This window comes from Pteropus alecto, unplaced genomic scaffold (genome assembly GCF_000325575.1).
Source record: "Pteropus alecto unplaced genomic scaffold, ASM32557v1 scaffold12, whole genome shotgun sequence".
NCBI lineage: Eukaryota > Metazoa > Chordata > Mammalia > Chiroptera > Pteropodidae > Pteropus > Pteropus alecto.
Window position 1 is genome coordinate 11777913 of NW_006432669.1, and position 16084 is coordinate 11793996.

A 16084-nucleotide genomic window follows, 5' to 3' on the forward strand; every position below is an offset into this window, starting at 1 on the left:
CTGACCATGAGAACCCAGGTAAGATCAGAACAACTGAACTGATCTCAGCCTAATTTTCTCTAAAATTGTGAGCAACACGAGCCACCAAGTTCTGAGTGGTTTGTTACACAGCAATAGTTAACCAGTAGGACTCACTCCAAGTATGCCCGCCACTTCAGAAATGCAGCAATTAAGCTTTCTACTGGAGTGAACCAAACCAAACTATCTATACCTGGGGCAGGGTTAAGAAACCCGAAGCTCTTCAACAAAAGTCATGGAAGATATTAAGCTTTTTTTTTTTTCTCTTACTTTCAAGAACCTGAGTGCTCCATCTAAAAATAATAGAGGCTATCCCCATGCTTATTTCTAAGAAATTGAATCTACTGATCTTAAACCTAACACTAGTATCGCCTTGCATTTAAGTGGCATTTTACAATTCGTACACCACTTAAAAAAAAAAAAACTAATAAGTATAGACAGAGCTGGTATCATTAAGCTCATTTTATAAATAATCAAATCACAGGGGCAAGTTAAATGACTTTCACAAGTACAAAGTGGCAAAGCTACAATACTTACAACTACACCTACAAACTTTCACTACTCTTCCTCAGAGCTCTTATACTAAAATCTTGGGTCAGGATTGGTATATCATTTTTAAAGTATTTAGTTCATTAAATTAATGAGGTACCACTTCTTTTCTTATAAAAGGAGGCATAACATGACTTAGCTTAAGGGTTGTTCTGAGGAGCAAATAAAATAATGTATAAAAAGCACATAACACAATGCCTAACACAAATGCTAGGCTCCCTGTCACCATTCACCATGATAAGGCTCTCATCCAGACTTGATAATCTCAACCCTCATAGCACAGAGCATCACTTGAAATGATAAACTTTCAAATAGTTAGCATAGGCAAATTTTATTTCTATGGTAGAAGTATTTATTTCAGTTATAGAAAAATAACACTATTTCAAAGTCAAGGTAACTAGGCAGAACTATACTTTTTCTTTGTATACCTATATTCAAATATCACATATGGTTTCAAGACGTTCTTAAATTAACAAGGAACAAATGCAAAATCAAGGTAGTATCTGTGAACAGAAGAGATGTATTAAAGCTACATAACAGCCCTGGAAATCAGGAAATACAAAGTGATCTCGTGCAGTGATTCTTAACTTTAGTGTACATTAAAATCACCTGGATTGTGGAAAGAGCACCTTCCGGAGACTGAGGGCAAATCATCAAGTTACGCAAGCCCTTGGTTTCAGAATAAATGCCAAAGAGACTGAAGATATAAACTTTGTTCCTCAGGGAGGGGCAAAGATAAAAATACACCACAATATATGAGATCAGTCATTTATTCACTGTGTGACTTCTCTGAGCCTTAGATTCAGAAATAATATTAGATATACTACTCTCAAGAATTATTCTATAGATTAGGTCAGATAGTGCTTCTCTAATTCATAACACACAACTACTATCATTATTTCATCATCATCATCTGATTCAGCAGACTTTCTCTCCTGACTCTCACTTCTACTCCCAAACAGCTACTATTTATTTTAAAAATCAAATTCACTGAGTTCAAGCTCATGTATTACTGGTACCATTTTTATATTGGTATCATTTTTACTAGCTTCAACCATTCATTTTCATTACAATTTCAGCACATGGTTGAAATGATAATTTTTGTATCTAAACTGAGAAAATGGATTCAAAGAAGAAAGGGAACTAAAGCTTAAAAAATGTGTTGCTTCTAAAACATCAATAGCTACATGAATCAACTGCTTTTCAAAATGACCCATTTTAGACAAACTCTGATGTTCCTTATACTGTTTATTTATTCAGTTCTGAATCTTGGTTTATAGATGGAAACATGAGAATAAAATACCTATACTCTTCATCACTTCCTATAATCTATATACTACACAGTAATGTTTCATAGTTAAAGTTTTTGGCCATTTAAGTAACTACCCACATAAACATCTGAGGTTTTAATATTCTGAAACTATAAAACAAAGCTATAGAGGTGCACAGTCAGGCTAGGATAGGGTTCCTCACCCTTAGCAATACTGACATTTTGGGTTAAATAATTCTTTTTTGTGGGGGGTTGTCCTGTGCATTGCAGGATGCAGGCATCCCTGGTCTCTATCCATTACACGCCAGTAGCAAACCACCCCAGTTCCCAGTTTTGACAACCAAAAATGTCTCCAAACATTGCCAAATGTCTTCCGGGGGCAAAAATCACCCCTAGCTGAGAACCACTGAGCTAGAATTTTACATAGATATAACTGTAATCTCTGAGTGCACAGATTATACAAGCTCTATGTAATTTTACTAATTTAAGTACAGCACAATAGTTTCTGCTATACTGTTTAAGCTAGGGCACATAGTTTTTATATAATACACTACTTAAGCATACAGTTACCCACACATAACTATCTTTTTCCTATTGAAAACACTGACATTGAATGGGGGGAAAAAACATAACTAATCCTGCAACCATTTTCCTATTACCCAATATAGAGAAAATCCTATGGTTTACAAAAATTTGCCAAATGCAGACCTAGATAAATCACTGCAAGTGTCCTTCCTTCTGAATTCGAAGTCTCTCCTTCTCTACTTGTAAGCGTTCCTTTTCAATCTGTAGCTTCTCTGATTCAAATTTCAAAAACTGCAGCCTATCTTTTTCTAGTTGCAAGCGTTCTCTCTCAAGTTTTAACTTCTCTGTTTCTATGTCCTGCGGCTGAAGTATGGACTTCTCTCCTTGACCAAGTTCATTCTCCAAGGATGGCTTCTCTGAGTTGACTATCTGCAACCTCAACTTCTCTCTCTCAATCTGCAGCCGCTCCTTCTCCAACTGAAGCCGCTCGTGCTCCATGTCTAAATGCCGTAGCCTCTCTTTCTCAATCTGCAGGCGTTCCTTTTCTACCTGCAGTCTTTCAGCCTCGATATCCAGCCTTCGTTTTTCCAATTCTAGTTTCTGTTTCTCTATGCTTACAAGCAAATGGGGCTCATCATATGCAGACTTCGATGGTGTTGAGTTTAGAGTGAAAAACTCATCAATGTGGGGGAAATCAGGGAGTTCATTTTCCCTCCTGGAATCCGGGATGACTGATGACAGTATTTCTTCCTCCTCCTCAATTTCAAACTAAAGAAAAGAGAAAAGCAATTTTCAGTATTATTTCTATGTCATGGTTGTTAATTTATCCAAATAGTTCTTAAAAGCTTTTTGTATTGTTTGAGGACATAAAACCATTTACTTTGAATCTTGAATAGTATTTACAGTGAATTACTTGATGTCACTAATATTTATAATCAAAGGAAGTATATTTAGGTGAGAAGAGATTAATGCTATAAAGAAAAAGTGGAATGAGTTGGTTATGTGCTATTCTTAAGTTAGCTTGAAAATTTGGGACCTTCTTAACTGCTCCTGGACTGTAAAAAACTCCCACATGAGAACTGAAGAAATTAAATGAAAAACAGGTCTCGCAGGCTAATACTTACTTCAGGACTCTGGGGATCTCTTTCTTCCTCTTCCACTTTGACCTCAGTTAAGGATCCACCTGCATCCCTGAAATCTGCCACATTTTGCCATTCAAAATTTGTATCATTTCGGAATCCAATCTTTTCATCTATCTCTTCAGTAAGAGAGTCATCTAAATCGGATGTAGGGAGGGGAAACCCCGAACCAACCAGTTTAATGTTCGCCTTCATCCTCTTTCTCTTCATAAGCGCGCGCCAGTCGAGATACCTTCTTTTCACTTCTGTCCCTGTCCTCTGTTCTCCTTCTCCCACAGCGTTCACACACTGCGCGATCTCCTCCCAAGCCATTCGCTTCATCACATTAATTGTTGTATTGAGTTGCTTGGAAAAAATGACTTCTTTCCTTTTTGTAATTTCTTTCAAAAGGGTCTGAGTTTCTTGAACACTAAAATTGCTTTTTCTCTTCCTTTTCAACTGCTTCATTTTTCTAACTTAAATGCAGTTTTACTGTAAGAGATGTGAAAAGAATTTGAGAAATGCTACAAAGTACAAAAATCAAAGAGAATCCCTTGTTGGCACTTTGTTTAAATCAGTTTTCTGTTCATTAGTAGCACAGGCAGGCTGGATAATTCCTAAAGAGAAAAAAGTAAAAATCGATTAACCCACAACTTCTGCAGGGTATCTCAACCCAATAAGCTTCATACATAATCTTTTAAAAAACAGCTCTGAATATGGCTCAAAACTGCCTACATTTCTGTCTTTGCCAGCACCACCATAATCCAAGATGCCATTTTCTCTCACCTGGGCTGCTGTAATGGTTCCTAATTGCCAGCATTCAATCTTGACCTACTTCCTACTTCTCTAGTTCCCTCTCCCACTCTGCTCTCCCCAATGCATCTTTCCTACCCCAACACGGGCCTTTCAGTCATCAATCATAGTCCGGCTCGTTCCTTGTTCAGAGCATTCGTACACGCTGTTCCCTCTGCCTAGGAAAGGGATTCACCCTTCTTGGCCTATTTAATTCTTCCTCACGCTTCAGCTCCCAGATTAGACACCTGTTTCTCAGCGAAGCCTTTCTCAACAAGTCAAATTACTCTAACAGAAGCTATGACTACAAAACTTCCTTTCTTCTTTTTCCTTTTCTAAATATGACACTTGTGCTAAACATATAGCCAAGAGTCCTTCTCTTTCCCATTTCACTAGCAGTTTCATGAAAGCAGCAAGGTTTCTGCTCATCATGTCCCCAGAGCCTAGCAGCTTCTGGCACATGGCAGGCGCAGCATAAATAATTTTTTAATGAATGAATTAGTCGATTTGCCAGATAACCACTAGTTTGAGATATCAAAAAGAAAAATAACTTCAGACTCTGTAGAATAATTTTAGAGGAACATGGAAAGGCTGGGCTACAAAAATCAATAAAATTCAGAAAAGTTAAGACAATGTAATCTGATCAAAGAAATGACAACTACTAATATTTTACTACTTCTCAAATTAAAACTCATTTTTAGGCTAAACCTAAATAAAATTTAGGAATAAAATTTCCTAAAACAATGAAAATATTTTAAGGATACAACAGAATTAAAAGAGTAAGGCAAAAGTGGCAAGGATTTTCCTCAGCCACCCCATCTAATTAATCAGTAAAGGAAAAAGATCACCAATTAAAACAGGGAAAAACAAAACGAAACAAAACAAAAAAAAACCAGTAATTCTTAAATGCTGTGGGGACCAAAACACATTTCATGGTTCTGCCCTTCAGTGCTCACCATATCTTCACATAACCAAACACATAAACAAAAGCTCCTAATACCAAACAAAATAAGGCTGGATGCTATATTTGTTTCTAATTAATGCTTTTAATTGTTTCTCTTTCTTTGAAGAACTTCTCAGTACTTTGTAATGTAATCTCCTGGGCCATTTTAATAGCAGAGTCGAAAATCATGATATAGGCAAGTAACTGTACTTGGAGTCTCTATGAAATTTTAAGATAGTAATGTGGCAAAATTTTAAAATAAATTCTGAATGAGAAAGATCCTCTTGTTAACATTCTTTCAGGTGGATGCAAGGCAGAATGTTTCTCCATTATCCAAAAACTCATTACCAAAGCACCTGAAACTTGTGAGAAAGGCAACATTTTCAGGCCTGCCCCAGACCAATTGAATCAGAAACTCTGAGAGTGAGATCTACTAATCTATGTTCCAATAAGCCCTCCAGATGATTCTAACACATGCTAAAATTTGAGAACCACTGTGCTAGACTCACAGAAGCCAGACAAATGCTTAACACACTTGAATCTCGCACACTTTGATTTCAAGTCTTAAACGAGCGCATCTGATTGGCAGAATCTAAAGCACATCCAAAATCCTCATTACAATGGAGCTAGGAAATATGGTTTTTCTGTTTTCTAGCCTTGCATTATGGGAAAGTACAATAGGAAGCTGGAAAAGACGTTGAATGAGTCTTTTCCTTGGAAAAGAGATTTTAAAAGCAGGTAATGGGGAGAAGGGCTCAGAAAGGGATATATACACAAACCATGTTTTCTGATTTCAAATTCACTCGCTGATCACTATGATAGAACTTACTGTTCCTCTCCTACACAATAAGAGGGTAGGATGAGATTGCTAAGGTCGCTTCTAGCTCTATCATTGTATGATAATAAACATTTCCTATCAATACGAAGAAAAATACCAAATATCCATTGAGTTTCACATCCTGTCATTTAATCCCCACCAGAACACTGAACGCGAGATATCAGCATTTCTATTTATAAATAAAAATCAGAGAAGTCAAATAATTTGCACACTACGCAATTAGTTTAAATGACAGAAGTTATATTCACGTTCCCTTATGACACATCTTCCGCTTTATTAATAGCTTGTGAAAGCTAAGCTTTAGCAAGGTACTGCTTAGGTTAAGTTTTGAGGTGTCTTAGAATTTCAAAAAGAGCAGATTCTTATCTGAAAGATTCTTATGTGAAAGGTTTAGATAAAGTTCTGTAAGTAAGCAGAAAAACACTTCAAAGGTTTAACCAATTACCATGTTTTCTTTAATACCTTAATATCAGCCAATTTAACATTATTACTGTGAAAAATATTTCCCTGGTAATTGGTATTTCAAATGGTATCTTCTACTGAAGTAAAAACAATGGAGTTAAGCTAACTAAATTTAATTGAAAAATGAACAAATCTTTTTTATCACTATTTGAGCCTTTTATTTTTAGGACTTAAATGTGGACACAAATTCCTTATTTCTAAACTCTAATAAAAAAGTGTGTTTTATTATGATTTCACTAATTTTTTTGCAATTTTTCCTTTTCAAGTTCCCAGTAATCTTTATTCAACTGACTCTGTATGTATCTAATAACATCACCAAAAATATGTCCATCACTATATCTTTTTGTTTCTAGTCACTCATGTGGCATAATCATCTCCTGAACTAAAAATTCAAAAGAGCGGAAAATGAACTCTCAGGAAATCACTGTCAATTTCACACACCCACAAAAAGGCCAAAGCATGCAAAAACAAAGACTACAAGCAAACCATTTCTAAAGTAGACTTCCAAAATTTCCCCGTATTTAATAATAAAACTGAAATCCACTAATTTGGAATGTATAATCAGTGGCAGCACTTTTGACCCTTATAGTCATATATAAGCCTCTTGTCACTAGAATATAAGCAAATGTACTCATAAATTAAAATATCACCAAAAGAAGCAGTATAGTACAGTGGCTATGAGCACAAATTCTATAGTCAGATTGCCTGGGTTAGAATCCTGGCTCTGTCACTTCCGAGCTGTGTAGTCTTAGTGACTTTAACTATCTGCAAGTTCGTTTGTAATATAATAATGTTACTTCATAGAGATACCGTAAGGATTAAAGGACTTAGTAAAATATGGAGAATAGTTTCTGGTACTCACTAAATAAGTTTCCTATTATTGCATCAAAGGCAAAATCTTTAAATAATTTTGACAAAGGAAACAGAAAGGTCACAATAAAACTAGTATTGTTCTAGTTCTTAGGTCAAGTGGTAGGTCTGTGGGTCTTTATTATTAGGCTTCAAAACACGTATGCTATATTAAGGATATGTTAGGGCCTGCTGGTGTGAGCTGGCAAAAGTCAACTGTGTACTTCACTTTCCAACTCTACATTAAAAGATGTCATGTTAGGAGCTAGAAATTGGCCAACGTGGCAGTATTTATACTACAGAAATGGACAAATGTTATAAACTAGAATTTATTTTGTTGAGTGGTCAGGGAGCTAGCTGGTTTACTTACAGCTACATTATTTTTGCATATTTCAAATATTACCTAAATGAAATATTTTAACATCTATATCCAAGTCAGTTCAGTGAACATTCTTGAAGACTTGTAATTTTAGAGAACCATATTTAATTAGCACTCTAGCCTAACATTCCTTATGACTGGGTAACTATTCAGCTTTCTTCCAGAGACTGAAGAATACACATAAGGTACAATATTTATAAGCCACTTAAGAAGTGAAGCTGAAACAAAAGAAGAAATAAACAAATTGGACCACATTAAATTAAAAAGTTGTTGTACAGCAAAGGAACCAATCAACAAAACAAAAAGACAACCGACTGAATGGGAGAAGATATTCACTTATGATACATCTGATAAGAGGTTAATATCCAAAATATATAAAGAATTCATACAACTCAACAACAAAAAACCAAACAATCCAATTAAAAATGGGCAGAAGATCTGAACAGATATTTCTCCAAACAGGAAATACAGATGGCCAACAGATGAAAAGATGCTCAAGGTCACTAATTATCAGAGAAATGCAAATTAAAACCACGATGAGATATCACCTCACACCTGTCAGAATGGCTCTCATCAAAAAATCAAAAAACAACAAGTGTTGGTGAGGATGTGGAGAAAAAGAAACCCTCATACACTGTTGGTGGGATTGCAAATTAGTATAGCCGCTATGGAAAACAGTCGGCAGGTTTTTCAAAAAATTAAAAATGGAAATACCTTTTGACCCAGCAATTGTACTTCTGGGTACTTATCCCAAAAAAAGCAAAACAAAAATTTGTAAAGATCTATGCACCCCTATGTTCATGGCTGCACAATTTACAATAGCCAAGATATGGAAGCAACCTAAATGCCCATCAATAGACGACTGGATAAATGAGTTGTGGTTCATATATACAATGCAATATTACTCAGCCATTAAAAAAAAATGAAATCCTACCATTTGCAACGACATGGATGGACCTAGAGGTTATTATGCTGAGTCGAATAAGTCAGACAAAGATAAATACCATATGATTTCAATTTATATGCAGAATCTAAGGAACAAAAAAACAAACAAATCAAAAACAAACTCACAAATATATAGAGGACAATCTGGTGATGGCCAGAGGGGAGGGAGGTTGGGGAGCTGGGAGAATGGAGTGAAGGGTTAGAGAAGTACAAATCAGTTGTTGATAGATGGTCATGGAGATGGGAAGCACAGCATAAGGAATGCAGTTAGCATTGATGTAATGGCTAAGTGGAAAACCAGAAGAGAGAAGGAGCAATTAGGAGGATCATTTTATAAACTATATTAATGTCTAACCACTGTACTGTATACTTGAAACTAATAATATAATAAAAAAAATTTTAAAAATGACCAAAAAAAGGAAGAGAAGCAAACAGATTTATATATAATTAAACCAGCCCCAAAATACTACTTCTTAGTACCTATGTTGCAGTATTCTTCAAAGAATTACTGAAGTCGAAACTTGGCCTTTTCCTTTTTCTGCCATTTGCTCCATCACTATGAAGATCTGAGACATATGCAACCGATCTGCTCAAAAGGCAGTATGTTCAGTATGGAACACCGTGCCTAACAAATATGAGGTAAAAATGTAATTTAAAATAAGAAATCGATTGAAGGATAGGGAAGAGAGAAGTAAAAAAAAAAAAAATAACTTAAACACTGGAAATTCTACAGGCAAAGTATATGTTTAAAAGAAAAAGTCAGCTCAAGTCAATATAGGCAAGAAGCAGTTTATGAGATTAAGTGAAAACTTTAGATAAACTACCCGACCTATAGTACAAATGGTTAACAAGTTACACAAAATCTGAAAAGAAAATTTTAAGTAAACAGGTTATGTTGCTACTTAGGCAGTATGGCCAACGATGGGCAGGTTATAAGACATATTTTCAAAACAGAATCTGCAGGTTAGATGTTCTTAAAAATAGAACAGAGAATTAAGGTTATATCAAATTCCATATCAAATTAAATACTTACCATGTATTAAGAATGACTTTTTGTTTCCAAAAGATATAAAATGGCTCAGCTCATTTAAATAGTTCTTTGAACCATTTAAAAAGCACTATCATATTTTTAAGGCAAAAGCATGATAGAAATACAAATATTCATTAATAGGGACTGGATGAATAAACTATACTATAGCCATATAATGGAATATATGTGATAAATGCCATATTAGAGTATGAATATAGCTAAGTGTAACATTATTCCTGTGTAGATCCTAGCGTTAATGTAAGTCAACAAAATCAGAAAGGGAAATGTATATGTATGTCTATGTGTGTGGTCACACTCACAGCAGCTCAATTTTCAACTTAGGAACAGGTGTAGACAGAATATGCTCTACTCTACAATAGGTTTACTCTCTGTCCACCACCAATCACCTGCTCTAGGGGTCACATAAACAATCATTTCTGTCTCAGCCATACAGCTGTTCGTTAGCCCAGAGAACATTTGTTTTATTTTACTTTGAGGTGATTAACATTATGTTAAAAATACTAATAAGAGATTTTTATTATAGAAAAAGACATTTTTCTAAATCTCTTAAACCCAATACTCACAAATTTGTTGACTTAAAAAAAAAAAGCAAAGTACACATATATGGTTAGAAAAAGGTACAAAACAAAGTGAAAATCTCTCTCCACCACCAAAAATTAATATTAATTTTTTCAGATTCTTTCCAGAAAATTATACATTTATAAGAGCATATATGTATCTATGAACACACATTATGCATTACATATATTACATGAATACATATTCTATTCACAATCATTAACCAAAAGGGCAATGACTACTGAAAATGTTGAGACGTAAAAGTATAAAAAAGAGAATCAGTTAAAAACTGAAAAATTAGATGTATAAGAATGACTCTATAGGACAAATAAAGAGACAAAGAGGGAATTATGAATATAAAAACTTATCGGCTTCTATAATAAAAAATAATCAAGATGAAAAAAATTAAGAAATTGAAAAAAATTCTGAAGATACTGTCAGAGCAGTGTCTCTCAAACTTTGTGTATGAATTGCCTGGAGTTCTTAAAATGAGGTTCTAATACAGTAGGTCTCAAAAGGGGCCAGTGATTCTATATAAATGACAAACTCTCAAATGATGCTGATGCTGCTGATCCTTGAGCTACACCTTCAGGAGCAATAGTTTAGGCTAATACAGCACTGTCCAACAGAAATATGTGACCTGCACATGTAAGTAAAGCAAAAATGAAACAAAAAAGGTGGAATTAATGTTAATATATTTAACCCTATATAGTCAATGTATTATCATGTCAATATATAATCAATATAAAAATTATTAACGAGGAAGCTCCCATTCTTGTTGTTAACACTAACTCTTTGAATCCACCATGTATTTTACAGTTAGGGCACATCTCATTTTGTATTAGACACATTCCGAGAACTCAATAGCAGGTCTACAGCACATCAAAGTCGCCAGAGAGCTTTTTAAATATAACCATTCTATAACCATTCCCCATCTCTGACCAATTAAAACCATCTTTGGAATAGAACCAATAGAACCAGGCGCTGAGAGTTTAAAAAGCTCTCCTGTAAATCTAAACCATTCTCACCACACACACACACACACACACACACACAAACACACACTTAACTATGTGAGGTGATAGATCTGTTCATTATCTCGACCTTGGTAATCATTCTGCGATGTGTTATGTATATCAAATCATCATTGCTGTACAGTTTAAATATATACAATTATATTTGTTAATTCTTCAAAGCTAATAAACCCTCTCCAGGTGATTCTCATTTGCAGCCAGGATCAAGAATCAACCTGCTAGAAAATCAGTGTTAAAAGCTTACTTGCTCGAATGTGTAGAGAGGCAAGGTGGAGTGCAAGTGCTATAGCTAACTACTAAGAAATTTTCCTTCAGAGATCATTAAGAAAAGGCCTCATCTGCCACGAAAGACTAACAACATAGACAAAACTGGTCTCTTTCTAGAAAAATATGCCCAGTAGAATGTCAGATGCAAGAAGAATATGCCTAATTGTAAAGACCAACTCATACTCCTATTTATTGGAAACACATCAAAGGAATACAAACTAAGTCAATTTAGACTTAAGAATCTGACTGCTCTTTCGAGAACCAAACTTCCTTCTAAATAGAATGTCTTTAGACGCCTCCTTATATCTTTATTAGAAAGAATTAGGAGTATACATCAGAAACAACCATTATTAGATTGAGTAATTAAGACACATTGCTTCATTCAATATGTATTGAGTGCTTAAAACCTTCCAAAGCTTCTCCATACACTTAGGAAGTAAATTTTCTCTCCCTACTCTTCCTCTCCCTTCTACTCTCCCTATTCTAAACCCTATCTGAGCCCCATCTCCATGTCCACCTTTGCCAGTCTTATCTGTCACCTCCAAAACCAATCCCAAATCCCCAACCTACTTTCCCAACCCACCCTCTCCAACACGAGTGGGCGCAGAGACACACACAGTACCCATCATTTTGAAATTCCTCTAAATTCTAATTAGCACTGTCCAATAAAAATACAACAAGTCATATATATAGTTTTAAATCCTCCTGCAGCCACATTAAAAAAAAGAGAAACAGGTAAAAATTATGATATACTTTATTTAACCTAATATATCAGAATATTATCATTTCAATACATAATCAATATCAAAAGTAATTGAGATAGCTTGCATTCTTTTTTTGTACTAAGTCTTTAAAATCCGGTGGGTATGTTCCAGTACATTCTACAGCTCAGTTTGGACTAGCCGCACTTCAAGTGCTCAATAACTATATGTGGCTATTGGCTACTGTATTAAACAGCAGGGTTCTAGCTTTCATGATCCCTGCCTTAGGACAATCATACATGCATTTCTTTAGCCCATTCCCCCAACTTTCATGATCTCTGCTCTTCTGTCTGGTCAATGACTATTCATCTTCAGCACTTCAATGTCTGTTCTAGGATGCCTTCACTGTTCCCAGTCACCTAAATCCAATGTCTTTGCGACATGCTTCTACTATCAAGCTGTATTATAATCATTTATTTTACAAAAGAGGCAATAAGGGATGAAAGATGAATATATTACTCCTACTATCAAATAATGTATAACCAAGTAAAACCAGTAAAACACATATGCATAAAAAAATTACGTGAAAAATTAGACTGGAGACTGTAAATTTAAAGTTGTGAATATGGACTATGTAGGCTTGTATATTAATTCTACCACTTACTGACTCTGTGATCTAAAGCAAATACTTAATCTTTCAAAATCATTTCCTCATCTGTAAATGAGAAATATATAATATATTAATACTCATGTTTTGAGGATTAAATGATGTCATCCAGTAAAGAACCTTACAACGCCTAAGATCTAGTAAGCTCTTAATAAATATCAGCTATTATCCATTTCCTAGTAGTGTCTGGACACAGTAATTGACTATTTCTTTACTAGAGTAATAATGCGAATATATGACGAGTGCAACAAGAGCAGTACTAACAAAATACCCTGGGTGCTCAGAAGGAGAAATCTTTGGTGGGATCAAAGAAGGTGGTGAGAAGGAATTAGTAGTATTTGATTTGGATCTTATAAAACAAATAGACTAATGAGGGTCGGTATAAAGGGGAGAAACTAGGTTGGGGGCAAATGTCAGCAAATTAATGTTGGCTTAGTAAGACCCTATACTTTGCTAGAAAACTTACTGCAAGAGACAAAAATGTATCTACAAAAGTTCACATATTTCTGAAATTCAAGCAGGTTACCTTTTAAATGGAGGCAATGTTACTGTAATAATATATAAACTATAATAATATAAAACATAAGTATATAAAATATCAAGTAATGACTACAGTTGTCAAGAGAATCCTAATTTATGTGGATATCCATCATTAGATTTTGTTGCTCTTAGAATATGAGATCAATTTAGTAATTGGATGTGGTAAATTTATTGGCACATGGCAGAAATAACAGCTCTTTTAAAATATGCCTGAATCAACATATTTTTAAAGTTTTGGCAGCAGGTTATTTGCATGTCCTATTTTTTCCCAACAATTTCTAACTCTATACCTCTCTTACAAAAGTGATCCCTTTGTCCCTGTTTTGTTAAAGTGATAAACTATTTCATAGACAAAACACACTTTAACACACATTTTTAACCTCATTGAAATTGGTATCAGGATGTATCTTAGATTTCCAGTCAGTTATGGCTAACTTGTGTAAAAATATTTGACATCTTCTGCTAATATAAGAAGTATCAAAATCAATGCACCTTGAATTGAAATTTGGTAGCTATGCTTACAGGAATAGAATCTATCTTTCCAGGAATTTTCTTTTCTGTCCTCTCCTTTACATTTTGATACTCATATCAACAGAGCTTGGGTTTTATGACATCCATTACCAAATAATTTGCTGAAATATTTATTGAGCTCCTACTATGTGCCAGGCACATATTCTTGGTGTTAGGGATATAACGTTATAAAATGTGAAAAAATACCATTTTATATGTCAAATACTATCCTTTTTATATTGGTTGTCTTCTCTATCTTTATAGAAGGAACTCATTAGTTGCAACCTCTAAAAATTCATAAATCTTCCATGCCCGATCAGAGAGAACAGCCATTTTCCTGAAATTACAATCATTCTTTACTGGTTGGAAGTTCGTATGATAAGTAGTTCACTTACGTAATCCTTGTGAAGATGATGTACCGCCAATGGGATATTATAACTGGGAAATTTTTTTCAAGGACTAACACTTGAGAATGAAGTTCCTAAATACTGCGTGGTAAAACAGAATTAAGAGGTCTGAGGAAAATCAGGCAGTAAATTCTCGGTCCAAAAGAATTTTTAGGTAAATTCATTAGACTATTCAAGAAGAAAAGCATGACGAAATCTGTAAAGTTCCCCCATCCCTTATCCCAATCCTCTTTAAAGTGTGTACCCCAATCCGCTCCCATGTTCTTACAGAAAATTTACTTCCGTGCCGAATAAGATGCTCTTCTCTAAAACTTGTGGTACGTAAAAAAAGTAAAGTTTACTTAGGGTCGTCAGTTATCAGATTAATAAAGTACTCACTCCCTCCCTGCCGCTTCCTTTGGGAACACCTTGTCACAGCCCCTGGGAAGAATCGAAGGAGACTGAATTCCCGGGAGGCCTCCCAGGAGCAGGGGGCGCGCACCAGACTCGGTCACAACGCAGCGGCTGCACCTGGTGGGAGACGTAGCAACCTGGAAGGAGGTTCCTCTCTCTGGATACTAAATCGTAGTTCCGACTAGGTGCCCAGAAACTTGCGCTGCCTTGTTTCAGCGGCCTGGGCCCGCCCCCCCCCCCGGGTCCGGCGGCAGCCGCCGCCACTGGTACTACTCCCAAGCGTCGCGGTCCCGCTACGCTGCAGAGCCAGGGCCAGAGCCAGCAGCGTGAGGCCAGTCACCTGCCGCTGACCCCGTCGGGACCCCCCGCTGCGAGGGCACCCACCGTCAGCAGAGACGCCGCTTCCCTAGCCGCCTCCTTCTGGACGGAACCGCACACCTGCGACCCGGCTGCACCTCCGCCCCGTCGCCTCCAAGGGGAGGTAAGAAAAAAAAGATGCTTCATTGATCCCCTCCCACCTACTTTGCCCGCCCACCCCTTCTGCCACCTATTGGCTAGCGCGGCTGCCACTCGTTCTTTGCGGCTTGCCCATTGGTCCTGAGGGTATTGCTATTCTGGCTGACGGCCCGCCCCAGGTCTGGCCTCACAATGGGATTCGAGTCCCAAACCGGTTCCGGGTTAGTGCCCTTGAATACCGCCTCCTTATGATTTGCGGCCTCCCGCTCTGCGCTGTCTTTGGCACCCAGCTCTGTCAGTCAAATGGGCTTTAGAAAAGAATTGGCCTCTAGCGATCAGCCTACTGCGCTGTTCCGCCTGATTGGGACACTGGCGCTCCATCTCCAAACTCTGCACTTGTCCCTGACCTTCACCTTTTAAAAGGGCGAAGAGGAAGTAGGACCCTTACATTTCCCCAGCTGATTCCTTGCCCAGCGTCTCTTCTGTTCCATCAAGTGCAACCTAGTTTGGCCTCAGCTATTTCTCTGAGACTGCCCCTGCCAAAGGTCACTGGTGATTTCCTTATGGCTAAATCTAGGCGTCACTTCTCAGTCCTTATCTTACTTGACTCCTCAAAAAGCATTGGACTTGTTCACTGTTTCTTCATTGTTTTCCGTAACATGTGCTTTTGGTTTTCCTTCACCTCGATCCACTTTTCTGTCCCCCTTTTCAGTTACCTCTTTTGCTGTCATCGCTAGTTCTTGTGTTACTAATGGGTCTGTCTTCCCATTGACTTTGTTCGGGCCTCTGTTGAGATCCTGAATTGTATCAGT

At 36.5% G+C, this 16084-nt stretch overlaps 1 protein-coding gene across 8 annotated transcripts; it reads right to left on the reverse strand.

The window, feature by feature from the left end:
- Positions 1 to 879: 879 nt before the first annotated feature.
- On the reverse strand, positions 880 to 15330 carry MSANTD4 (Myb/SANT DNA binding domain containing 4 with coiled-coils). 8 transcript variants are annotated; one of them, XM_015586000.2, is made up of 6 exons: positions 15201 to 15322; positions 14802 to 14933; positions 14412 to 14504; positions 9169 to 9313; positions 3487 to 4097; positions 880 to 3130 (listed from the first exon to the last, which is right to left on the reverse strand). In XM_015586000.2, the coding sequence occupies exons 5-6, from the start codon at positions 3946 to 3948 to the stop codon at positions 2555 to 2557; spliced, it is 1038 nt and encodes a 345-aa protein (XP_015441486.1). In that variant the 5' UTR covers positions 3949 to 4097; positions 9169 to 9313; positions 14412 to 14504; positions 14802 to 14933; positions 15201 to 15322; the 3' UTR covers positions 880 to 2554. The 8 variants fall into 8 exon arrangements, with proteins under 8 accessions (XP_015441486.1, XP_015441485.1, XP_024899537.1 ...); XM_015585999.2 differs by lacking the exon at positions 9169 to 9313; XM_025043769.1 differs by lacking the exon at positions 14802 to 14933 and having other exon boundaries at positions 15201 to 15309.
- Positions 15331 to 16084: the final 754 nt, after the last annotated feature.

Coding starts and splice junctions, on each gene's coding strand:
- MSANTD4 (XM_006907526.3), bottom strand. CDS start 3,948: ATGAAGCAGTTGAAAAGGAAGAGAAAAAGCAATTTTAGTGTTCAAGAA. Junction 3,131..3,486: donor GAGATCCCCAGAGTCCTGAA/GTAAGTATTAGC, acceptor TCTTTTCTTTAG/TTTGAAATTGAGGAGGAGGA.